Source organism: Carassius carassius, chromosome 17 (genome assembly GCF_963082965.1).
Source record: "Carassius carassius chromosome 17, fCarCar2.1, whole genome shotgun sequence".
Lineage (NCBI taxonomy): Eukaryota > Metazoa > Chordata > Actinopteri > Cypriniformes > Cyprinidae > Carassius > Carassius carassius.
The window spans coordinates 744,621-771,815 of NC_081771.1; the positions used below are offsets into that span (position 1 = coordinate 744,621).

The following is a 27,195-nucleotide window of genomic DNA, read 5'->3' on the forward strand; positions in this document are numbered from 1 at the left end:
TCTACCTAATTAGTGCAAGGAAGGTATTTGCTCAAGCTGAGGGTAAAGAGTACATGCATATACTTTGGGCTTAGGAGAAAGTGTGTTTTCACTAAAATGCATCGTTAACTGATAATAGTAGATTACAAACAGTATTTTGAAGCCTTGTTAACTATCTCTAGGTCTATACAGGAGCCTTTGAGTCATAATATTAATTCAGAGTTCTTGTGTTTGTTTTCTGATTATTTGGCTAGTTTGCTTTCAGACAGCTACGTTAAAGGGTAATGGCACTGAGTGGTTTTTGTAAGGTTTCTTTTAATCTACGCTGCGCTATGTAACCCAAGCTAGCATGCATATGCATTGCACTGACAACAGCACTGAGCTGAGGAGAAGTGATGAATTTTAATTAAAGGTTCCATATAGTATGAAAGGTACATACAGTGCAGGTATTTTATTTGTTGGTTTTAAGTCCTCTGGTATTTCAAGACTCTGTATATGTTGTGCCTAACTCGTTTTAAGTATCATTTTATCATTTAAGTGTTATCAAGGGCTGCAACCCTTTCGATATCCAAGTGTTTCCACTTTCTGTGGCATACCAAAGACGACCTGCACTGAGACGAGTCCACACTAAATATTTGCTAGACATCATTTGCATAGACAGCTAGACGTCATGTGCTTTCATACTGCTGCAAAAATGTAACAATGTCCTTTTTATCATTTCCTTTTTTTTTTTTAAGAAAAAAAAAACATTTTGTGGTTTTTGCATTTCTGTTTGTTTTTGTCAAGTTCACTCAAACCTTTTTTTGCAGGCAAAAGTTCATCAAGTAGTAAGATTCATATTAGCATTTATCTCATCTATTCACAAGGAAGTGATATTTTTGCATACCGTTTTCTACATTTTTGTACAAAAGTACTATATTATACCAGTTTATAAATAAACAGAGCTTGTGATGGAAGAAAATGGTGTGCTGTATTATGTTTCTTTGTGCATATCCATATCCATTGTCATTGTTATTTTTATTTTAGTAACATTTAGATACTATTCTAGATTTTCTGTTTTCATTTTAATTTTAGTTGAACTTTCAATCCCTCAGATTCCAGATTTTCTTATAGTTCTATCTCAACCAAATACTATACTCCTAACAAACCATACATCAATGGAAAGATTATTTATTCAGCTTTCACGTGGTGTATAAAACTGAGTTTTGAAAAAATTGACCCTTTGGTTTTTTTTGCTCCAGGGTCACATATGAAAATGAGAAATGTTTCAACTAGCTGAAATAAGTTTAATTTAATTTCAGTTTATTTTATTTCAGTTAACTCAAGTTTTTTTTTATGGTTTTTGTTTTAGTTAACTATAATAACCCTGATCCATTTACTACCCTTAATAGAAAAAAGGAGACAACCGCATGATCCATTTGAGTGCTTTTTTTTTATGCTTTAACCTTGCCGCCTTTCTTTTTTCAGGTAGAAACACGTCAAATGTCCTCTAGATGTCATCAAAACTACAGCTCATGGTCTTTGTGAGGTCTTGAAAGCCACACACAGGGTTTATGTTACACTTTCATATTAGATCCCTCCTCCTTTAGCTACAAAGAGAACATTTTTGCTCACTAATACTGGAATCTCTGTGACAAAGCTAATCCTCTCCATACTTGCCCTTTCCCTGATTATACGATCAAAAGAAAGATTTCCCTGCACTACATGCCAGTGTGTGTGTGTTTGAGTCTATAATGCTGTGGCTCCCGGTCCCTGGTACACAGATTCGGCCCCACGGATATGTTACTGTGTGCAGCATGAATCCAATGAAGACCTGCCCTCGAAATCACCATGGCCAACTCCGCTGACTCAATTCTCCCTGTCTCCCATCTGTTATAATTGAGTGATCATCTCTGCTTCTTCCTTTCACTCTGTACCTTGCTTCCATCCTTGTTTTCGTGACTTGACCACCATCAGCCATCTCTCATCTCACACTATCCCTCGTTCATCATTAGTGGTTTATGCTCAGGCAAGGATCCATTTACTTTTGCTCATATTTAGGGTAACCTCAAGTATTGCAGCCATCCCACACTGTTTGTGCTATGAACATGAATGATTCCTCTGCGTGCTGTCATTTTTTTTTTTTTTACTAAAAATTTTAAGTTTGCTATTTTTTACCATTTTAATTCATTAAACAAAAATAAATTATGTTTATTTTGATGCATATACATTTTGAAACCCCAATCAGTCCAAAACCTTACTGCCACATGCACTCAACTCTCATTGAACAAATGCATAGGAAATGTACTAGTCGTTCTATAATTAACATGTTCCAGAATATAGCATTCTGTTGATTTCTAAAGAAAGAGTGTTTAACAGAGCTCAGATCTACAGCTTGACTTAAGTCACAATCTACTGAGCTGAGGTTGCTGATACAAATGGAAATGGCAAAATAAGCGCTGAGGTTTTCACATGCAAAGACGTGAAACCAGCATAATGACTTTTCTTTTCTTGGTTCGCCATTCAAGTCAAAGCTTTTTATTCTCTTTGTCACAAAGGTTGGCATATAATTAACTCCTGTTTAATATGCTGTTAAGGAAGACTCCTCCCTTTGCTCTCTGTCTGAACCCCTGCCAAACTCGTGCATGCTGGAAACCCCACCCTTGGGCGTCCCTCAGTGAGTACAGAGGTGTTCGAAACCCTTTGCTGCCCAGATTCTTGCACTTACTGACTGGTTTTAGGCTTATTGCACACAGCAAACTGCACTCTGTCTGCACATAAAAAGACAACGGTACCTCATTTATAACGTTCATGTGAAAACACTTTCTTATCATCTGCAAGGGCAGAGGTTTAAGTGGTGAATGAGGTTTTTCTTTGTGTCCTTCTTTACTCCTCTCATCTAAGATCCCCAGCAGGGTGTAGGTTTATGACCCATTCCATCTCCTTTCCTCTCCTGGACAAAAGGACTGTGACCTCTCATCCCTTCTCCTTTTCTTTGGCTTTCTCCACCTGAAACCCTCTATTTTATGCCTCTGAAAAGACAAATGTCCATTAGAAACAACAAACACAAGCTTAGCATTTTGCCTTTTGAATGCACAGGATTCACTACTAAAAATTACCATTGTCCATACATTATTAATACCTTGTAACATCAATATGGTAATAATTCTGCTCCTCAATGGAAATTAAAGCGCTATTGCCTTCTGATATTATTACTGTAGCCTACCAACGCAGTATTTTTATAAGGTGATATAAACAAACAGTTGACATCCTAACTGCAAAACATTAAACATAGCTTAGCAATTTGATAAATGCCTTTAAAATACACAGGATTCGCTATATATACATATATACATATATATATATATATATATATATATATATATATATATATATATATATATATATATATATATATATATAAAATATACAAAATACCATGATAATACATTAATAGTTTGAAGAACCTTAGGCTACGGTATGTGTGGAAAAAAATCATATTGTAGATTTGAATATGGTAGCTACAGTAGGCTATATGAATATGGTAGGTAATTACTGTAGCCTGTTACATTTTGATATCACTGTAATGTTTTATCGACAGCATTTTGTAAAGTTATATACACAACACGTTAAAATAGCTAACTGAAAAAAAAAACCTGGTATAAAAGAAAGTTCGAATGGCGGGTAAGTCTTGCCACGTAATTTACGACGTTTATGTTAAGCAAAATATCCAAGTAAACTATACAAAGCATTTTCTTTTAAATCTCGGTCATCCTGTGGAAATATTTAGTGTTGTGGGTTTTCTTGTAATGTCTGTAAGATGTTTTTTCCATACAAAAAGGAGAAACCCGCCCGCTGTTGTAAAAACAACGATTAAGATAAAGTTTCCCCTCAGAATCCGTTGCCGCGCTTTTTTTTCTGGCGCTAGACAAGACATATCCTAATCGAGACAACATAAATGTAATCGATAGTTTTCAAAGAGCAGAAAATATTATAATCTATCACAGATGGCGTACGTTCAGATCAATGTGTATTAGCCTACTGCATTACACCAAAATTAGATTAATAATGATTAACAAGAGTAAGATTGTCATTAAATAGAAAACAGAATTACTTAACCATTAACATCGTTTAAAGCAGAAAAAGTCATTTGGAAGCGCTTAGGGATCAAGGTCCACCCTATTGCGCGGCATTATCATGACATTGCGCGTTCATGCGTGTGAATGCCAAGGTAGGGGTCCCGAACGGTGTGTTTGAGTTTTCTGATGTTTTTCTTTTTCATTTGCTAAACAGATTAAAGTTCAATTACTTGCACAAAAGAGGTGACAATACAATACTTCCTACAGAGATCAACGGGAGAACGGGCTGAAGGGGGAAGCGGGAACAGGTGCGATCCATTCATTAACCGATATTTTTAAAAGCTAATGCATTACGTGTAGTCTCATTGCGATTACAAATATACCTGCAAACCTAAAATCTGAGTATGCTGGCGCTTCTTAAATGCAAAAACGATTGAGTCAAGCCGCCTTTATTTAGGCTATAGCATAGCTCTTTACAGTGTCAACATGTAATTCAAGAGGACAATAACAAAGAGTAAACTTTCCAGCTCAAGTCAATTCATTGACGATTCAGTGATGTCATCACCATCACCACATACAGTCCAGCTCTCTTCAAGCGTCCCAAGCCAAAGGAATCAATGCTGCAGTCCTCAACACTAGCATCACATTTTCATTAAACTACATGCATGGCCTATCTTTAATCTGAGCAAGTTTTTCGCACGCACTCTAGCTAGTTATATCCTATTAGGAGCAATACAATGCATGCCTAATTTTTAAGTAGCCTATGTGCTGCTACATCATACGTAACAGTGATGCTTATGACTATACAAATATCACGCATAAGCAAAATTATCTCTTTAATAAAAAAGCAACTCCGCCTTAGGAAATCACACACTTTTAAGTGCGCAAATTCTTCTTTCTTCGAGCACACTTCGCAGTTTGGGCTGACACCAGACCTGCCTCCGATGACATCACCAGAGCCGCTTCTGCTGATCGCGACGCGCGTTTGAGCGCTGCTGCAGAGCGACGCGGAGCGACGTTTATCCGCCGATCCGTCCTCGCGTTCACCGGGCAAACACGGACAAGACATGGCAGAGAGGAGCCGAGGAAAGCGGAGGAAACAGGCGAACCCGCGGAGAAACCGAGGTCAGTGTGTGATCTGATCAGCTCAGTCCTGCGCTCTTTTAATCTACTAGAAAAGCACGAAGTAGCTACATCAAGCACTTCCTAAACTATTATTCCACTAGTATTATATAGCTTTAGTTGAATGCATTAATTTTTTTTTTGCTCTGAATGTCGGCTTTAAAATTTGCAGAACTTGCGGTCAGCTTTGCATCATTTCTGCAGTCCTCAGCATCACATTTTCATTGAGTTTTACAACATTCAGCTGTACTTTATGTGTTGCACTTCCTCACATCCTCGTGTCTTATAACCGATGGACAGATAATTGTTTCGATTTGTATTTGCCAATAAAATGAATCGTTCTCTATAAACTAAATAAAAAATTGCCTAAATCGTTTAAATAAGTAGAACTGTGAGTTTATCTTGCTTTAATATTATAGAATAATATTAAGAAAATTACAGCTGATTTTAAAATTAATGTGACTGGCTTTAATTATTGTTAGCATTGTTAACTTGAGAAACTTATGCATTGTAATAATAAATGCAATACTATAATTTGTAATCACAATTCAAATCCACACTCAGTTTTTGTTTAGGCTTATGTTTTTTTTTTTCTGAAATTCACTGCAGTTCTGATTGCTGTATAACGTTGTCTTTCAAAAAGGGGCTGAAAGTGCATTTGATAAGCTAATTAAAACACTTGTTTCATTAAAATGTGTATTCAAATTTCAATTAACTTTAAGTTGCATTTAAATTGCAGCCATCTCTATTATTTTGCATTTACATTTGAGTAGTTTTAACACCTCAGTCGATAAGACTAAATGAACTGAATGGTTTTCTTGAAGAAAAGTTGCTCTGGTGGGCCTTAAAGAGTTTCATCTCGAGCTCTGAGCCTCTTCTCATGGTCTCAAATATTCACTTGTTTTATACGTTTACCCCACAAAAGTCACACTCAACAAACTAATTAGTTTCACATTTCACATTTGTTTATAGATTGTGTGTAGATATACCCATGAACGCAAGACACGCTCAAAGCCGAGACAATCGTTCCCGGCGCTATCCAGAGATCTGATACATTAGTGGTTCAGAAGAAGTGTGAAAGTGCTTTGCTGGACCATCTGAGTGATCGTTATACATGATTGAAGATGATTTGTTTGACATGCATGCAGGACGGTGTGTATTTGAGTGCATGTATGTGTGGTTAGAGAGCTTCCTCTTTTGGATGCGACAAAAGTGTCATTTTTGTCAACCTCGCACCCGTGTGTGATGGCCAGAGCTAACGGGCAGAAGCCCTCTGTGTCACCTCTCGCACAAACACACTGTGTTAGGAGATGTGAGACGTGACCCTACCAATAATAAACTTGCTTCCTTAATTCCTCTGTTAGTCGCTGATACGTGAAAGTAACATATAGTGGTACGGTTTGGAGCCTTTTTTATCCCACCCATGGTCAGTTTATAAGATGATCAGAGCAAATAAGTCATTTAAATATGCTTCAAATGCTCTGCTGCAGCATCTCTTTTCTCCATGTTTGAGTCTTAAATGTTTGAATCAGCTGTTTTTTAATGGATGTCAGCGACTGGTTGCACTCTTTATTGGCTCCATGGAACTTTTCCATTGTACAAAAGTTTCTTTGTAGTTGAAAAAAAAAGGTTCTTTAGATTATTTGCAGTAAATGCTAGTTGGTCAGACTATTTCTTAAGACACAGACTAGTGTCCTAGTAGGCATCCACAATACTGACTGGCCACATCTTCAACATATCCGTTGATTTAGCAGTTCTTTTTTGTCAATTGTTTCATTTGTAAAGTGTCGAATGCAATGACATTTACAGGTGAAAGTGTGATGTAAGAGTCTGTAGAGGTTTTGGGGCTTACTGTAAAATGACACAATGATGCACTGTCAAAAAATGTTGGAAAACATTGAGCAATGACATGCAAGAAGAGGTAATGCAGCCTTGCATTGTGTCTCCTTCTCTGTTCTTTAACAAAAATAAGTGTGAGTGAGTGTGTGTGTGTATGTGCATATGCAGAACAGATGATTGTGAGGAGAAAACACAATCGCAACAAACACAGTGAGAGTTCGCTGACGCATTCATTGCTTGTTTCATGGCTCAACAGCACATTTCTCAACTATTAAGTGTTAAACAGTGCAGATTCAGATTAATGATCATCTGTATGTGCACGTGTGTGTGTGTGTGTGTAGTGGACAGTGGGAGCTAACAGGGAACGTTCTCAGAACTGACAAACATAAATCTCAAAGTTATGAACAAATGCTCATGCAGTAACGTTAATATAACGTTGGTTCAAATGATCTGCTTTAATTGTTCCCAAAGCGTTAGCACAAACCATTTTTTATACCTCGCTCACGGAATGTTTTAATGAAACTTTTCAGGTCGACGTTCACTAAACGTTTTCCAAATGTTACTCTTTGTTTCACAATGTTCAGATCATTCAAAAGTAACATTCGCAAAATGTTACAGAATGATACAATGTTGTAAAAAGATGCAATGGAATGTTCATCTAATGTTCTCATGATACATTTTTATAAACTAAATACATTTTTTATAATGTTAGAAAAATGTTTTTAGAGCATATGTTTGATAAATGGGCAATTGTATCTGTCCAAAATTATGCAAAGAAACATTTCCGTTCTTTAGTTTTGTGTTTTTCTGGTGTCGCTTTCATCTGACCAGCTACAGAAAACGCTTCGCAGAATGAGCATGAGAGCCACAGATGTTGTTCAATCCGACAACATCATCCTCAGTAGCGAGAGGAATGTCTTCTCTACGGAGGATTTAGTGACGTGCCGTCGATTCCAGAGTGGCGTCCGCATCTCTCTCGTTTGTCACAGCTCCAGCCAAGTTTGTGATTGGATGATATCAGATTTCAGACATCTTAATGTAAGATGTCAACGTCGCATCTTTGTTATCTGCGATTACGGATGGTCTTTGACCTTGGGTCTTGACGTAGTGCTGCAGTTACAGCTCATTTCCTTGCCTATTGTCTCTCTGCGTGTGTTTTCTCTCTCTCTCTTTCTCTCTTATTGCTTCTTTGTGTTTTCTTTTTTCAAGTGCCAATTTATTTAAACTCTTTTTTTTCATTCGCCTTCATTGATTTCCAAACCCCAGCCTTTGTAGGCAGCTGGGGTCCAGCTGTGTGTGTGTGTGTCTGCTGTCGTGTGTGTGTGTGTGTGTCTCTGGCACAGTCTTGTCACAGTGGGCAGAATGCGAAAGAAAAACGACAGAGAGAGAGAGAGAGACTAAGAAAAAGTCGCTTGTCATTTTGGACAACAGAAGAGAACTGGGCAAGGAATCAGAGAGATCTGAGCGAGAGCGAGACAGCGAGGAGTCCAGGCTCCAAGGTTTATTAGTGGTGCTCCCCAAACGAGAGAACCGAGGCGTCAGACGCAGCAGGAGAGAGAACGAGGAGGAATTAAAGAAAGAAACAGAGATTGGGACAGTTAAAGTGGAGCAGGAGCTGTGTGTGTTCATTGTGAGATCGCTGACCAAATCATAACACTGTACAACTCTATATATCACAATATAGTTATTTCTGCTGGGAATGTCATTAAAGATTGCGATATATTTTAAACCTTTAGTGGCTAAGACGGTAAAATGTCTCAGAGGGTGTGCAAGATAAATTAGGACCAAAAGTCATTTTAACACTGTGTTATTGCATACATCACAATATAGTTATTTCTGCTAAAATGTGTTCTATTTTAAACTTAACTGTAAAAGTGGCTGAGAATATGTGCTTTTTAAATTGTGAGATTGCAGACTATGTCATTTTAATCCTGTGTAATATCACAATATATTTATTTCTGCTGGACATTTTATTTTAAGAAATGACATTTGTTTTTAAATTTTAGAGATTGAGTTTGTTTAAGTGGCTCCGAAGATGTGTGAGATGGTTGACTAAATTAATTAGGAGCAAAAGATAAGTCATTTTAACACCGTTTAACTGTAGTTATTTCTGCTGAAAATTTGATTTAAAAAAATGCATTTCATTTTAAAGATGTAGAGATTGAGACAATAAGGTGTTTCAGAAGATGTGTTTCATTGCATGATTGTATCAAAATATAAGTTATTTTAATGCTGTATAAATGTGATTGCATTCATGAATTTAGCAGATGCTGTTATTCAAAGCAAAAAAACAAAATATCAAAAATGTTAATATTTAAATCATGCATTCATTTTTAAAGTCTTATGCTTCTGTATGTTATATAAAAAAATTCAAGTGCACTTCAAGTGAAAATCTTTTCATTATATTATATCTCGTTGGAAGCAAAACATTTGTATAATTTTCATGTTAACTCTCAGAATGATTTCCACATTATGATACGTTCTTGTAATTTTAATAGAATGTTCAACTGGCGTTATCTGGCCTTTAATAATAATTTTGTAGCACAAAAACACTATTTCTGAAACTTTTTAGTTGGACATTTGTCTAACGCTTTTTAAATGTTACAGTTTGTTTCAGAATGATTAGAGAACAATCAAAAGTAACATTTCCATAATGTTTGCAAAATAACAAAATGGAATGTTACCTTAACAAGAAACCAAGAAAAAAAACCTTTGAACATTCCGAAAACATTCATAAATAAAACTCAGTGGCAACATTAGAACATATTTTCATTAGCTGAGTTTCACCATCAGCTCTGAAAAGTTGTATGTCTCAGCACAGTTCTCAGACACGCTCATGTGAATGTATCTTGAGAAGTGTGTGCATGCGTTTCCTCAGGTCACGTCTGTGTGTGACTCAGATGTTCAGCTTCAGTCACATTAAGTCCAGTGTCTTATAAAAAACAGAAATACATCAAATGTCCTGCAGCATTCAATTACTTTGGCATTTGCATTTGTGAATTTTGAGGCAGAAAAATCACACATTTTAACCCAAAAGACCTCAGATAGCAAATGGGGGCTTTATTTCTTTCTATTTTCTATATCTCTTGATGAGTTGAAGGAGAAGTCGATTCAGTCTCCTGAGCTTTTAAAGAGCTCTAAGCGATAACATTGTCCTGTGGGTTTGAAGTTAGATGAGGTTTAGTGAAGTGAACAGTTGATTAATGCGCAGGATGAAGCGCTGATACTCAGCTAAACGATGCCTCAGATGTTGATGTTGTTGTTTGCTTGTCAGAATAGGGATAAACACACACCTATGCAGCACCGGCCGGTTTAAATGTTCACACACACACACACACACCCATGGTGAACACACAAGTGCATACACCCGTGCAATGTGTCGTGATGGACTGACAGAGCTGTAAACAGTGTTTCTTTGCTGAGTGAAGTATGTTTGCCTGTTTGTGTCTTGTGGTAGCGAACTGCCATGCTCAATTTACACACACACACACACACACACACACACATAGTTTATTCATGATATCAATACTTTAAAGAAACTCTCCTAACTGTCGGATCTCGGTCGGATGCTTTACAATGAAGTACTCATTTAATTAAAGGAAGGTGTTTAATAGACCGTCCTGCTGCGCTCGTAAAGCAGCACCATGTGCATTAAAGAACGGTGTAATTTAAATATTAATCTGACACCCGTCAGCAAACACGCATGCATCACTATGAACAGACTTAATCATAAATGCAACCAGTGATATCATGCAATTGTCAAAATCATGCTAGTTGTCAAGTGCAAGGGTTTTGACAAGAGTTGAATAGAAAAATGGTGTAAAAACTTAAATATTAACAAATGAAATTAAACTGAATAATAAATTCATAATAATAAATGTGCATTGCTTGAAATAATTACATAAATATAAACAAATAATAAATACATCTTATTTATAATTAAATAAATATGACTTAAACAAATGAAAAATACATTTAATAAATAATAGAAATGAAACATTTCCCAAATAATATTTGAAACAGTTATAATATTGTTGTAATATTATCTGTTGCATCTAAAACACTGAAAACTCCTAGTCAAGTGTGTGACATATGCAGAAAACAGCATAAAATTAACAGTAAACGGTTAATATATTAGATGTTAATTTTTCTTCAGACTAACTTGCACTAATGAACTGATCATAATAAGAACTGCTTCAAGCTCAGCTCAGTATCACATAAAGACCTTGAGCTTTGAGACTGAAGGAGCGAGAAAGACTCCCTAAACCTCCCTCATGATCTACAGTCAACAGGTACACACACACACACACACACACTCTCTCTCTCACATCACACACCCACACATACACACAGGATCTATCACAAAATCAATAGTTTCATATGAAGTCAGTTATATTTGTAATAACCATATAATTATGTATATTATATCTGTTATATGTTTCAAACCAGCTTTACAGAAAATAATGATGTCAATGATTATAATAACTTACTGTCTTCATGCATTATAGCTGCATTTAGCAGAATAGAGCTGGATGACAATAGAGTTACATTTTGTGTTAATATAAACAAACAGTTAGTAATTGCAACAGTCAATGCTCACACTAAAAACAAAACATGATTCCTGAACCTTCACCACAGTGAACCTCAGCTCTTCTACAGATTTCACTCTTTAACAAGGACATTTTTGACTGGTGAGGACATATGAAGTAAAGCGGAACACGTCGAAGCATTGCGCCAGCACTTTCAACTGGAAAGTCTGGTTATTAGAAGAGAACTCGAGCAGTTTGTCCTGCACACCTCACACTTCTCCAGCTCTGCGGTCAGGAGCGAGTGTGTGTGATGTGATAATGGAGATGGTCAGATTTGATAAGTCCAGGGATCTGACGGCAGGAAGTCGAGTTGTGAGAAAGGAAGTCAGCGATGAATCCGATTACATCACAGAGCAGCTCTGCAACATCAAACACACGGATGATTGGACCTGAACTCTGTGCAGCTCGCACTCAATTCATCAGGAGGAATAGAACTAGTCACAAATGAGTTGTACAGTAAGATACACTGTAGATATTTGATGAGAAAAGTTAATTGCATTGCATCTTACTGTAATATAGCAGATAACAGGGAACGGTCTCAGAACGTAGAGAGAAACATGTAACATTGATAGAACATTTGTTCATTGTTTATTCATTGCTCACGGAATGAGTTGGACGTTCGTCTAATATTTTTAAACTTGTTTCAGAACATTCCAAAAACATTTAAAAGTAGCGTCCCAATAATGTCTGCGAATGGAATGTTCACAGAACTTTTGGAACGTTCAAAAAATAACGTTTTCAAAACACATGTCTGAACGGATTTCCGTTCGCTGGGAGGTGAGATTCCCGGGCGTTTTTCACAGAAGAAACATCTGAAGTTCAGGAGACACAACTGAGATCTTGTGATTTGTCTTTCCAGCGGATCGGATCGGAAAAAGCACTTAGAGAGACAAAACTGGGCCTTCCTTAAAACACATGAATGTCTGTGGTTGATGGACGAGCGACGACGAGAGCGGAAATATGATTGATTATGAAGTTATTTGGCACTGATTTACTGTATATGAGCAGTGATGCGTCATTGAGGTGTGAATATCTATGTAACACACACACACATGCGATTGGATGCGACTGGAGGGGAAAGAGACTCCTGCGCTCCGTTCGGTCCTCTCTGACGCCACACACAGCTCCCTTCCCCCCCGAAACCACATCACACACACATCAAACACACACGGCCCACGAGCCCTTCTGCTTTGACTTACAGTAACTCACACACACACACACACACACACACACACACACACACACACACACACACACACACACACACACACACACACACACACCCACACACACACACACACAGTCCTTCAGTGATACACATCAAAGATTCTCTTAAAAACCCTGTTTGGCTTTTTAAACTTCCCATTTTTCCAACCCACTCAATTTCATTTTATTTAGTTCTTTTTTCCACTTTTCTTTCTCTCATTTTTGGCGAGGCGATCAGCAATCACACACACACACACACACACACACACAATCAGTTCCTTTAGTTTTTTTGCCATCTCTGCACTTTCAGTGACTTTAATCAGTGTGTTTTTAAGACTTTACTTTAGATTCTCATTAACATGCAAATCAAATCAATGTGGACTGTGATATATATAAACACACACACATTTACACAGTTCATCTAGCTGTGTAATGGAGGGATTTTTGATGAATTGAAAAATTCGTGATGAATTTTATTTTTCAGCATTCACAGATGAATAGGAAGTTCAAAAGAACAGCGTTTATTTGAAATAGAAATCTTTTAGAACATTATAAATGAATTTACTTTCAATTTCGATCAGTTTAATGTGTCCTTGATGAATAAAAGTATTAATTTCCTTCAAAAAAAACAAATCACTAACCTTAAACTTTTAAACAGCGGTGAATAAATATATCCACACAATGTTGTTGTATTTTATATTACTTGTTCTAATTATTTGGTTCTTTTTTGTTGTTATTGTTGTTTTGCATTGAGTTTAATCCTTTGCCGGATGGTTTGAATTTAATTCAGCAAGTAACAAAAGTAGTTTTGCTTAATTAAAAACTGTTCTGTGTGCTGTAGAATCTGATCTGAGCTCTTACAGATCCAAACATTTCCACAAGGTGGCGCTGAGTCAATGCAGAACACGAGGAACACAGAAACCTGCCCTGGAGAGATCACACACATGATGTTCTTCTTCTTCTCAGTGCGAGGGGTTTGAGCTCCTTGTGTTTAAACAGCACAAGCTGCGAGATTGTGGATTCTTTAATGACTCGAGGTAGAAATGCCTTCTGAGTTCGTAAAAGCCGGCGCAGGATAGTGGGCATATTTGTGAAACCCCAATGCTAATTTCTCTGCGAATGTCACAACTGATGTGCAGCTAACCGACTCTCACATTATCCAGCTCAAAGAGGAGCTTTATTTAGCCCCCACCCCGCCATTAAAACTTCAAAACGGCCCTCTCGCGCCGGGCCCTGAGAATGTTTTAATATGCACCGACCGCTATTGTGCGGTCTGCGTGAATGTACAAAATAAAGAGCCACATCAGAAAGCCTGGAAGATGTTGCAAACATTTTCCTGCATTGACAGATGGGAAAAAAAGATGAGGAAAACAAATTTGGGGGGGGAAGCAAAGGTATTTATAGTGCGGTGTGAGAGCGAGAGAGATTTGAGACAAGACAGTAATGCCGCAGAATGTGGTGTGTGTTTGCCATCATAGACTCTCTGCAACATTCCTGGACTGAGACACACACATGCAACACAGATGCATGGACATGCATGCAAAAAAAAGGGCATGTACAAAGATACACAGCGCCGAAACTTTCTGCAGTATGATTGTGAGAAAATGCATGACTGAGGTTTCTTTGTGAAACTGCATTAGTTTCTCTTAGAGGCGATGAAATTAAATGCATTCTCCAACAACATGCAATCAAAGGTCAGAGATCTTGAAATTAAATTATGCATGTCAAAATTTGACTCTGGATGATGAAAAAAAGCAACATCTGAGCAATAAACTGGAGATGCCTGCATGCACAAACCCAATGCATTTGACTGTTAAACACTGAGGATTTGGGAGATGCTTAAATATCACGACAAATAAAAACGTGGGATGACTGAGGTGATGTTCTCGATGCACATACACAGAGTTGCTCACAGAAATCACACACAACAAAAAAAAAACCACTCGACAAATGCAAGAATAAAATTGCCTTTGGCATGTAAATAAAAGAGTTGGCTCATCATCTTTTATTAATTGCAACGTAAAATCCATGGTTTAAATTACAACATAAGAGCGATAGTATGATCTGCACGGAGGTCATTAAACGATGTGAGCTAATCAAATCAAAATCAAAGACACAAGTGGTTACTAAAGAAAACATCTGTCTTAAATCACACATCTTCTTACTATTTTTACATCATAATGTAGCTTCAGATCATCTATAAAGCCAAAAGATAGATTTTCTTTCATTTCAGAACTGTGAAGACACATTCTTGACTTTGAGCCACCAAGACCAAAAAAATCAATAAAAAAATAAGTGTAGGAAGTCATTGTAATTTTGGCTCATGTATTTTTGTTTTGCCGGCATTAAGTCGAAATGAACGGAAGCAACAGATCTTTAATTCTGTACTGTGATGTACATCTGAGTTCAAATTGATTGCAGAATAAAATCTGGTTTTGTGCATTACTTTGAGATTGTAAGAAAGATGCAGGATTTAAGTGAACAAAACAATTAGAGAAGTCATGCTTATGTCCCCAGAGAAAACATCCAGAGATATTTTGATTAAAAAATATGGAAAAAAAATATGGAAAAATATTAAGAAACATGGAAGAAATAATCAGAATATGATCAATAAACATGCATTTACAAAATCGTTGAAATGTACTTTCATGCCGACTTTTATGTCATTATAGTGATAACTAATTTAGTTCTGTCAAACGATTGATCTCATCTAAAATAAATGTTTTTGTTTTCATAATATATGTGTGTGTACTGTGTATATTTATTATGTATATACACACAAAAAATATGTTTTTTATATATTAAATCTAAATTATATGAATATTAATATAGACATATAAATACATGTAAAAAATTCTAAATATATATACTGTATGTGTGTGTGTTTATACAGTATATACATAATAAATATACACAGATCACACACACGTGTGACCCTGGAGTCTTAAGTGTAAATTCTGCAAAACTGAGATGTATGCATCATCAGAAGCTGAATAAATGATCTCTCCATTGATGTGTGGTTTGTTCGGAGGACAATATTTGTCTGAGATACAACTATTTGAAAATCTGGAGTCTGAGGGAGCAAAAAAATCTAAATATTGAGAAAATCATCTTTAAAGTTGTTCAAATGAATTCTTAGCAATGCATATTACTAATCAAACATGAAGTTCTGATATATTTACAGTAGGAAATTTACAAAATATCTTCATAGAACATGATCTTTACCTAATATCCTAACGATTTTTGGCATTGAAGAAAAATGTTTAATTTTTACCCACAGAATGTATTGTTGACTATTGCTCCAAATGTGATACTGATGACATAAACTAATCTAGTGTGTGATGATAAAATCTGCTGATATAATTTCCATTTTCACTCACAACCCTAACCAGCCAGGTTCGGTCAGCTCAAACCATTTCATGCTTCTGCTAAGTTTGAATGGTTTCTATCGCAGAAAAATCAACATAGAGAGACAGCAGAGATCTGCACGATATAGCATTCTGTCATGCATCACAGCGCCGCGTCGCGTAAACGTTTGTCATCGTGCTTTCTGCCAGATTTGAGCGCAGGGAATTTCCGCGGCTGTCGTTTGAATATCTCACACCATCTGAGTCAGGGGTCCCACGTCTCTCCCTTTCTGTTTCTCTCTCACACACACACACACACATCCTACACATTCATCTGCATGCAAACACTTTCTTCACAGCACGTTTTCTCCTCAGGTGTTTTTTTTTTTGTTGTTTGCTAAATCACACCTTTGCAGTCTGACGTTCTCTGCGCTCGGCTGGTCGTCTCTGAGCTGAAGGTGCTCTTCCCGTCGCGTTTACCGTAAACCCTGAAGCTTGTGATTCAACGGGGCCAACCCTGATGGAGAGCGTTTTGCATTCTCAGAGCGACACACACAGCCATGCACTCCTTAAAACAACAGCTTCGTCAATGCAGAGGAGAACACTGATCAGGAATCAGGATCGGAATAACTTATGTACTTCACTCCTGTCTGTTTAGGGTGCTTCTTTAGTTCACTTAATTAGGTGCTTTTACTGTAATTTACTGTAATCGATCTGATCATGCATAACAAATGATGCGCTTAATCACCAGAAAATGAATATGCTGTCCTCATTTACGCATCCTCGAGATGTTCCGATAGATATTTAAAAAAATGTCTTGGTGTTTTTTGTACATACAGTGAAACTCTAGTGGGGTTTAGAATAAATATCTTCATCTATTCTGAAAAAAAAGAGCAGACGTGAGAATGAGTGAGTGATTTTTCTGTTCACTATTGCGTTTAAAATAATCAGATTTTGAGTTATATTGTTTATATCAGCTCTAAAAGTGTTTGAAACCCTTTTGTCACCTTTAAAAATTCCTGCATATTATTATCAGATATGATATAAAGTATAATATATTGTAAAAAAAAAATATCCCATAAAAATTGCATTTGTTTATGTTTAAACTGGGTTTTAATTGCTAACACATTAGTTTAACGATTATTTCGTTTTTTTAAATAGGTTTGCAAAGAAAAGTGCACAAAAATAAAACAAAACATTACAGAAAAAGACATTTGTCGGGTTTTAAATGCTTAGAAATATAAGTTTTTACTGCTTTTTAACTGCTACATTATAAAAAAACACAAAATAGGCTTTTTTTTTTTGATCAAACTGTAGATCACAAAGCTCGCAACATCAGGGTCATGGGTTCGATTCTTAGGTAAACATGACCTAATAACATACAAATGTGTGCTTTTAATGCAACGCAAGTCGCTTTGGATAAAAGCATTTCGCAAATGCATGAATGTTAATATCATGTCACTTTTTGTAAAGAAAGATGCAGAGACACACTTTAAAAAAATACATTTGTTGGGTTTTAACTTCTTTAAAAAAAACTAGTTTAACCTTTTAATTCGTTTGAACTAACTTGGGTTTTAACTACTAAATATAAAATCTCATTTATTTAAAAGAAAGATGCAGAAACTCACTTTAAAAGAGACGTTTGTTGGGTTTTAACTGCTAAAACACTAGAAGACTGTCAGTGTGGTTAGTGGTTAGTTAGTGGATGCTGCTGCTAGTTAACTGGTCACCAGTGAGAACTGACTTCACACATTCACTAAAAACACCTGATTCAAACACTTTGAGACGCAAACATGAAGAAGAGCCGTGCGGTTAGTGAAGAGAAAGTATCCTTCAGCACAGATCTGACGAATCACATTAACACACGTAGAAGTGAGCGGATACTTTTGGGCTTTTAATTGTGTTTGGTCTTTGTTTGTGTGGTTTAACTAGCCGTGCAATGTCTAGCACTCCATCTGAACAGACGAATGCATAAACAAACTTTACATTTATGTGAGTGTCTTTTACTGAATTATCGACTTGGCTTCAGATGTTTCTCCAGTAGTTGCACTTCACTTATTGAGATCCGAAGTGTTGTTTCTGGTCCGATCATGTCTTCTGAAGCTCTAGAGGAGACACGTGAGGTTTCTGGGGGGTTTCATCTGAGATACAGAGATGTCTTTAGTGATTTGTCGCTCTTCTGACGGGTTCCCATAATGCATCAGACCTGGAACCGATACTACGTCTGGAACACAAACACACGTTTGATGAAGCCGCTGTGAAACAGCTTCCCACACACTCTGAAAACCCTGTTAATATCTCACTCACAACCAAATATCATTTAAATATCAGAAATTAAATGAAGAATTGGCTTTTTTTTTCTGTCCTAATGATGCTTTTTTCATCAGTTTCGCTCTAAACTCTTACTTAAGATGATTCTTGATGCTTGTGTGTATATTCTTACGTTGTGCAGCTTGTTGAATTGTGTTCATTGGGTTTCTTGCTTTAGTAATGGCATTCATTCTCGCTGCATGAGACACACATCTGTGATGCAGTGGATTTCTGTGTAATATTTATGGTTTCTGGAGCCTTTGCGTCATTGTGGTGTTATTAAGAGGTGGATTAATTCATGTACTGTAGGACGCCACTGAAGGCCTAGGTGTCAAATGCACAGACCACAACTGATATATATATATATATATATGTGTGTGTGTGTGTGTGTGTGTGTGGCACAGAAGCAGTAATCAGTGTCAATAGAAATAGACAACAATACATTGCATGGGTCAAAATTATAAATTTTTCCTTGATGTCAAAAATCATGAGGATATTAAGTAAAGATCATGTTCCTGGAAGATATTTTGTAAATATCCTACCGTAAATATCAAAACTTTATTTCTGATTAGTTATATGCATTGCTAAGAATTCATTTGAACAACTTTAAAGATGATTTTCTCAAGATGTAGCTTTTTTTTGCTCCCTCAGATTCCAGATTTTCAAATAGTTGTTTAAAGGAAATAATCATTAAATTATTATAATTATTTTATATATAAATGTGTGTGTGTGAAATGTATATGAATATAATATCAATGCATCATAATATAATAATCGAAATATATCATTAAATCAATATAATTAAATAATTAGAATGATATATATTTATATATATATAAAATCAAATTTATTATAATAGTGTAAATATAGTGAATGCAATGTATATTCTACATATACATAAACTAAAAAAAATCAATATAATATTAAAATCAGTAAAAATATATAATTAATGAAACCAGCGAATGCAGTGTGATGCAAATAGAGTTTCATGACTAGTTTAAATCTGACCCACTTGTGCAGCGCTTCCCGCAACGAGGTTCACTCTTGATTGAGTCTCATCAGTGATGCAGTGATGTCTGACCTCCTGCGTGGACTCTGAGACCCGCACGGGCTGATGCAGGCAGCGTTCAGTCCAGGGTTGACCCCTGCGGGTGACGTCTGTGTAGTGTGAGGTATGGAGAGCCGTGGGAGGTGTTGAGGCTGTGATGTGGTGCGTCTCTGACTCATTGTCTGAGTGTGAAAATAGCAGAGTCAGATAATTCTCGCCGTCTTGTTGAACTTCTTCGAGACTTGTTGGATGTTTGCTCAAAGGATACTAATCACGGATCGCAGCACACGTGACCTCGCCGAAGGTAAGACTGAGTGTGGTTTAGCTTTTTCGCACATTGTGACCTTTAGTCTCTTGTTGCTCATCACTATATTTGCAGCTTGACCTTTTAAACTAGCAGTGTGTTCTAGTAAGTCAAAATGACACATCATGCTGCTTCCTTGGTTTTGTGTTTGTAGGCACTCTTTCTTACTCATAATTCAAGGTTTAATGCATTTGTTAGGTCAGATAGTAGGGTATGTGAGGGTAGAATGATTTTGTGTTTGCAAGGAACGAAAGTTTTGAAACACCTCCTTCCACCATGACACAACACCGCGACTCCTACTGCTGTTCATCTCTAATTCCCGTTTGATGGTTTTACCTCATTGTAACCACAATTTACCACATGCTTTTTAAAAAGCGTTTGAAGTTTGCATGCTCGAGTCTTTCCTGAGACGATCAAAACACTCAGTTTAGAATATCTGCTTCAGGGTTTTCCAGCTGAAGATGCAGAATATGCGCTTGGCGGCCAATATTCGTTTCTTAACTTCATTGAAATCTTTAGAACACGGATATTATAAATGCAAGAATTCATGTTTTAGACAATTTTGCCTTTCAGGGAAAAATAAGAAAGGAAAATAATAATTAGAAGAAAAAACAAAGGCCTAACATAACATAAGTGTGTTTTTATAGGCTAAGAGAAATAAATAAATATGTTTAAAAAAAAGAAGTAAAATTCCAACATTTAAACATGTTTTAAATATTTTATTTAAAGAAATTTGTCACAGCTTCTGTGCTGGAAAACAAAAGCATGACAGTTTGGACTCATTCTTTAATATTTGCATTTTAAATTAATGGTAAAGTAGAGAAAACTCCAAAGTTACTCAAACAGAGATGATGTGGCGATGAAACTTCTCTGGACTGGTGCATTATGGGATGCATTATGGGATGCTTTTAAACACTAGCAATGGAGTTGCATTCATATTTCATAATTGTAAAAAAAAAAAAAAGTTAGTTAACCTCTTTCTTAGCTTGCTTCCTTAAGGTTAGTAAATTACATTTTGTAATTATATATAGTAGTGTCTGTGTGTGTGTGTGTGTGTGTGTGTGTGTGTGTGTGTGTGTGTGTGTGTGTGTGTGTGTGTGTGTGTGTAAAACAAATATATGTACTATATATATTACAGACACATAAATTCTAATACAATACCAAATAAATTACATTTTATTTATATAATAAATGCACAAACATATCTACTAAATATAAGGACATACACTAATTTTAATACAATATTTTAAAAAATAAATATATAAAAATAGATAGATATTAATATTATACACACACACACACACACACACAAAACATATCTAGTACACTAATTTAACCAGAAGATAAAAATAAAACCATTTTAAGCTCATGAGAAACAGACCTTTCAGACCTTGGTGGTGTAGATAGATAAATAGACAGATAGATAGCACTCATATAAATGTGTTTCTCCATGTGAAATGAAAGCTTTAACACTCATCTGTGCTGATGAGTTTGATCGCCCCGGTTCTGCACAGTCATAACTGGAAAGACCCTGGTCTTTATATGCATTGTGTGTGTGTGTGTGTGTGTGTGTGTGTGTGTGTGTGTGTGTGTTTGCATCTGCAGTGAACCGGTGGGAACAGCACGTGTTTGACATATACATTGAGCAGAGGTGTATTACTCATACGTGAGCAGCAGTGGGTCTTTACACACACACACACACACACACACACTCCTGCATGCGTCAATGCTGCATTGTTTGTTCCATTACAGTCGAACTGAAACTGAAGCTTCCTGCCCTGCTGTACCAACTGATTAGAGACGCTAATAAACTCAGAGTTAGTTAAAGATGAAAGATCGCCCACAACTCCATCCTGCACACTACTTTAATACCACTCTTTATTTTTACACTCGATTGCACTTAAACCATCAGCTTTTATTGGAGTGCCAACACTTATTTAGTATAAATTAATCATGTCTTTTAGGTTTACATTTGTGCATTTAGTACACATGCAAATAAACGTACAAATGAAGGATGATTATGATCAAAAGCAACAATATTAGTGGTGCAACCAAACCAAAATAGTGCAAATCAGCATTATTTCATGCATTTGTACCTTCGTGAAACACAGTTGCATCACAAACACAATGATTCAATGAGTTGCAAAAATACTGCTAATAAAAATGAGCATTTTCATTCTGTTTAGAGAGTGCTAACTGTTCTAGCAGTGATCTGATACTGAAATTATTTAATAAATGCCAGTGTTATTTTTTTACAATTGAGTGCACTTAAAAGTTCAGCTCTAAATACTTTTAAGCAAGTGCCAACAGATATTTAATTTGCATTAATTTGGTAGTTTATATTTGCATGCATTCATTTAGCAGACATATAAAGCAACTTAGAAATGACGAAAAATATTAATAATAAAAGGCAACGGTCTTAGTGGTGCAACTAAACCAGAATAGTACACAAATCAGCAATATGTCATGAGTAATCTGTAAATGTGTTGTTTTTAATGCTGCGTCATAAAATCACTGATTCTGTAACATGTTTGTGATGTATTTGTGTTGCATTCACTGCTGTTTATGGAAAACAAAAAAATACTGCTAATATAAATGAGCATTTTAAACCTGTGCAGAGGTTGTGAACAGTGCAGCAATGATCTGATCATAAAAAAATGATCAAATTAAACATTGACTCAAACCAAAAGTACATTGATGATTAAATGTCATATTACTAGCTCAGGATTTCTCCAGTAATCAGGACAGAATGACAAATAATGTCCAGTTTCATGATGCGCTCTCGATTCCGCTTCGCCCACAGATATGCGCAGTCATATGTTTCTTGATGAATACAAAAAAGATTAAAAGCTTTCACAGGGAATGTGTATTAAAACAACACGTCACGTCAGACCAAGTGAACTCTGAAGCGAAGTCTAATAAAACTGTCTGCCGTCCCAACAGCTTTCAGGCCTTTGTTTTCTCATGTGCTCTTCACCCAAAAATACTGCACACCCCAATTCCCATTTGGGAAAATTATAATGCCGTGAGTCTGCGGCTGCCAATCGATTCAAGTGTATTTATAAATGTATAAACGCCAGCTGATGTAAATCACAGCCTGTTCTCTGTTTAATCAAGTTCATGCTGCACATTTGTGACTTTTTACAAGATTTAAGCGATTAGGCCAAATAAAAATTGAAACATTAAACACACATCTGTGTGTGTGTGTGTGTGTGTGTGTGTGTGTGAGAGAGAGAGAGAGAGAGAGAGAGAGAGGCCTTTGCATTCATTGCATTTATGAGATGAATTTCAATTTTCACTTGCTTGCTTAAAAACTGTTGCACATGTGCACTTGTACTTTTAGAGAACTTCACACTTGTCATGTCTTTTTTATCTATTCCGTTTTTTGTTTAGGTTTTTTTTCACATGATTTTAATCTTAACTCTCTGGCTGGCATCTTGGGTTAAAACTGTTAGTCAGCTTATACTAAATTCCTGCAAGTCTTTTTTATGTTGTGGTGGGAGCACTTAGTATGCAGTATTCAGCAGTATGCTAGGATTACATGGACAAAGTGACATAAAGTGGCATTAAAACCCTGTTTAAAAACAACAAAAAATGTATAAAATAAAAAATCAATAATGACATAAATGGGTGAATGCAATTAATTAGAATCAATTTCCAAGCTATTTTTGCAATGCATTTTTTTTTTTCACGGAATTAGAGCAGAGCAAATGAACATATAAATTGATAAGTACTCTGGAAACACTTATGTTTGTCATTAATTAGATCAAATATGATCATTTTCCAAGCCTTTTTTTTTTTTTTGCATTGCATTGCAAAGATTTTATTGTAAAAATCTATTATTTTGCATTAGACAGAATTAGATATTGAGCAAGGATGATCAAATATTATTTCCAAATTATTAAATGATTATATATGTTGATAAAAACTTGCCTTTTTTGTGATGCATTTTTTATTACATTTTAAAATTCACTTTTAAACTTTCAAAATTAGATATTGAGCGAAGAAAGTAAAATCTGTGAAGTCATCCATTAGATCACGGGTGATAAAGTACGTTTCTGAGACATTTTTGCAATGCATTTTTTATTTGTATTATTTATTGTGACGTCAGTGCTGATGCTGTGTTCTCTCAGGTGAGCCGGAGCGCTGTCTGGGCTCTGAGGGCGAGGATGAGGGCAGTGTTTGGGGGATGGAGGTTCTGGACAGCAGAGATGCTCAAGATAAAGTCAGTCTGACGCCCAGCGAGGGCACGGAGCCCGGCAGTCCTGTCCCGTGTGCGGAGAGCTGGGCCGACACCGAAACCAGGACGCTGAAAATCCCAGCCGCAGACCCTGAACACTGTAAGTCGCTCCAACAGGCACTCCACACAAAAACAACTCCAAAATAAAGACTCCAATTAAAACCAAAAACAGGGTTTTACAGGAGAATCCTTTCAAGTTCCAGAACATTTAAACTCCAGAATAGAAGAACCTATAATCAAACAGTTTTAACAAAGAAGCTGTATGAAGTACACTATACAGTGTACTTTATTGTAGTATGCTACATTGTTGTCACATGACCTCAACATGAACAAGCATCCAGCCATCATTATTTTATGTACTACTCAACAATGTAGCATACTACAGTATGCCTTAAATTACTTCTAAAAAAAATAATAGAATACAAAATCAGAAAAAACAGGGTAAACCTAGGATTTAACTTCAAATATACATTTAGATAATTAATAAAATGCATTTATTTATTTATTTTTAAAGAGCAATATGAAGTGTTTTTCTCGTTCTTGAACTTGTCCATACTACGTACAAAGATGAAAAATAAAATGTTAAGGTTGCGTGACAACAATGTAGCATACTAATGTTGAAAGTGCTGCATGCATTGGTTTGAAAATAGCAGTATGCATACTCAGTGTGCAGTATTTAGTAAGTAGTTTGCTAGGATTACATTCTAAGAAAGGGACTTAAAATCTAGTTTAGTGTAACATTTGGTGTTCTTCTCACCCTTTAACTGATCTGTAATAAGTACAAAAACGTATAAAAAGTATTTAATAGTGATGACTGATGCATGCTGGGTACATGTGACAACAATGTAGCACAATACTGTTGCATACTGCATACTGCTTCACATGTTTTTAGCAGTATGCCTATGTAGTGTGCTGTATTCGGTAAGTAGTATGCTAGGATTGCATGAAGTGACATCAAAACCCAGTTTTAGTGTTTTTCTCATATAGGATTGTGTAACTAAGTAACCTAAAGACATTAAAACATTAAAACCCTAACATTGTTCTCTAGCCCTAGAACTGAGAAGTAGAAAAATGTAAAAGGCAAAATAAAAACTAACATATTTAAGTTAAGATGACAGCATGCTATTCTCATAATGAGGTCATGTAGTGTTTCACATGTTATTTTTCAGAAAATAGCAGTATGCATACTTAGTGTGCAGTGTTCAGTTAGTAATACAGTATAGTAGGATTTCATTCTGAAAGTGACCTAAAATGAGATTAGTTGCCTTTCCAGCCCTTGAAAGTGTGCACAGGATTGTGTTCTGAATAAAGGAACTTAAAGTGACATTAAAACCCAATTAGTTTTTCTCATTCTAGGCTAGAACTGGTCCATACTAAGTACATACATTTAAAATGCAAAATAAAAACAAACGTATTTCGATAATGATAACCGGATGCTATTCTCATATAGAGGCCTGTACTGTTTCACATGTTATTTTTGTTAGAAAATAGCAGTATGCATACCTAGTGTGCAATATTTAGTAAGTAGTATGCAATGATTGCATTATTAAGTGACATTAAAACCCAGTTTTAGTGTTTTTTCTTTCACCCTAGAATTTTGACTTAAACTCATCAGATGTGATCAAGACGTTTCGAAACTTCCGAAGATGAGCGAGCGGCCTACATTCACGTCAGCTTCACGACATGACACATTTAAGAGTAATTATCATCACGAATGTAATGAGTCTGATCCTTTCAGTCAAAACTGCTGCGCTCATCAAGCCTCGTAATGTTTCCTCACATCAAACGAGGTGACAGTCCTCTGAAGAAATCAAAGCTGAGCCTGTGAGCATTTCTCTTTTGTTCGCCGGAGATCAAACGCTCAGAGTTCGCCTACAACAGACTATTTACAGCGCGGACTCTTCCACGGCCACATGAGAGAAAGAGAGAGCTGGAAAGCCCATGCCAACATCTGCAAACATTTGAGAGCTCGTCCTGCGTCGTGGTGCAGCGCTGGCATCCCTTCTCGTGCGCTTCTGCTCGTATTTTAGCCTTATTGGTTTCAAGGGAGGATTTCTGCAGCATTCGAGCCATTTTCTCTTCATATTTCATTAGAGAGAATCACAATAACAAAATCTCTGATCTGAATGACACCAGGCTGATGTAAGGAAACTAATAACTGCGATGTAAGACAGAATTTACATACATACATCCGGACAAATACTTGAAGACCTGATGTTTATTTTTGTTTACACTTACACTTTTTTGCATTTTAATCTGGACTAAATAATGCCAGATTTTTTTTTATTCTTCGCTTCTCTTATTTTTATGATTCTTTTGTGATTATTTGTTTTATATTTTAAAATATAAATGTATATATAAACTATAGAAATTAACTTCTAAGTTTGTTTATTATATTTTTAAATGCATGTGCATGCATGTACTTTTTGTTATTTGAAAACATTATTAAACTTTTTAAATAAATCTAATGTTAATATGAACATGCAAACATATTATTTTATGTAAAGTTAAAATTAAAGGAAACACGAATTGACATGGGACTAAATAAAAGCAAGTTTTCCGAACAAACCACACATCAATGGAGAGATCATTTATTCAGCTTTTTAGAAGATGTATGAATCTCAACTTTAATATGACTAACATTTAAAAGTTAAGATGAAAACAGTACCCTTTGTTTATCTTTCAGCCTGTTTTTGTAATGTAATCCAGCAGTGTGATGATAATGGTGATGCATGTTCTCTTTCAGGTCAGGCTGACGCTCGTGTGATGGACGGCGCGCCGCATTATGACTCTGTGTCACAACTCCTCAGACCGATTCACGCTCAACAATGCAACGGATCCATCAGCTCGTATCATTTAGACTCCGGTCATGGCGACATGTCGCCCGTCTGCTGGTCACCTGGAGATAACAAGTCACCCGAGGTCGAAGGTCAACTAGTAGAGCTTTTACATTTTTTTTTATTATTGTTTTATAATCTGTCCTGGGGTGCAATTATAATCAGGGTATGTTTTTCTTCATTAAAAACAGTCAAAATTTTTGATATAAATGGTCATTTTTTTAGAAAATGGTTGATTGGAAGGGGCGTGGCTTCTGTGAGACTTCAGTGTAAACGCCCACTGCTATGATTGGCTGAAATTTTTGCATATCAAATT

The 27,195-nt window shown here is 36.1% G+C and overlaps 1 protein-coding gene across 2 annotated transcripts in view; it reads left to right on the forward strand.

Annotated features, from left to right (window-relative positions):
• The first annotated feature begins 4,185 nt into the window (after positions 1 to 4,185).
• The window catches only part of LOC132160689 (zinc finger E-box-binding homeobox 1-like), a 32,459-nt gene continuing 9,449 nt past the window's right edge, over positions 4,186 to 27,195 (forward strand). The window contains exons 1-3 of one of the 2 annotated variants that reach the window (XM_059570335.1): positions 4,186 to 5,162; positions 23,936 to 24,142; positions 26,789 to 26,971. In XM_059570335.1, the coding sequence (XP_059426318.1) occupies positions 5,105 to 5,162; positions 23,936 to 24,142; positions 26,789 to 26,971 (448 nt within the window). In that variant the 5' untranslated portion in view covers positions 4,186 to 5,104. Of the gene's footprint in view, positions 5,163 to 19,614; positions 19,803 to 23,935; positions 24,143 to 26,788; positions 26,972 to 27,195 lie in introns of those variants that run through there. The other variant, XM_059570336.1, reaches the window with a different exon arrangement.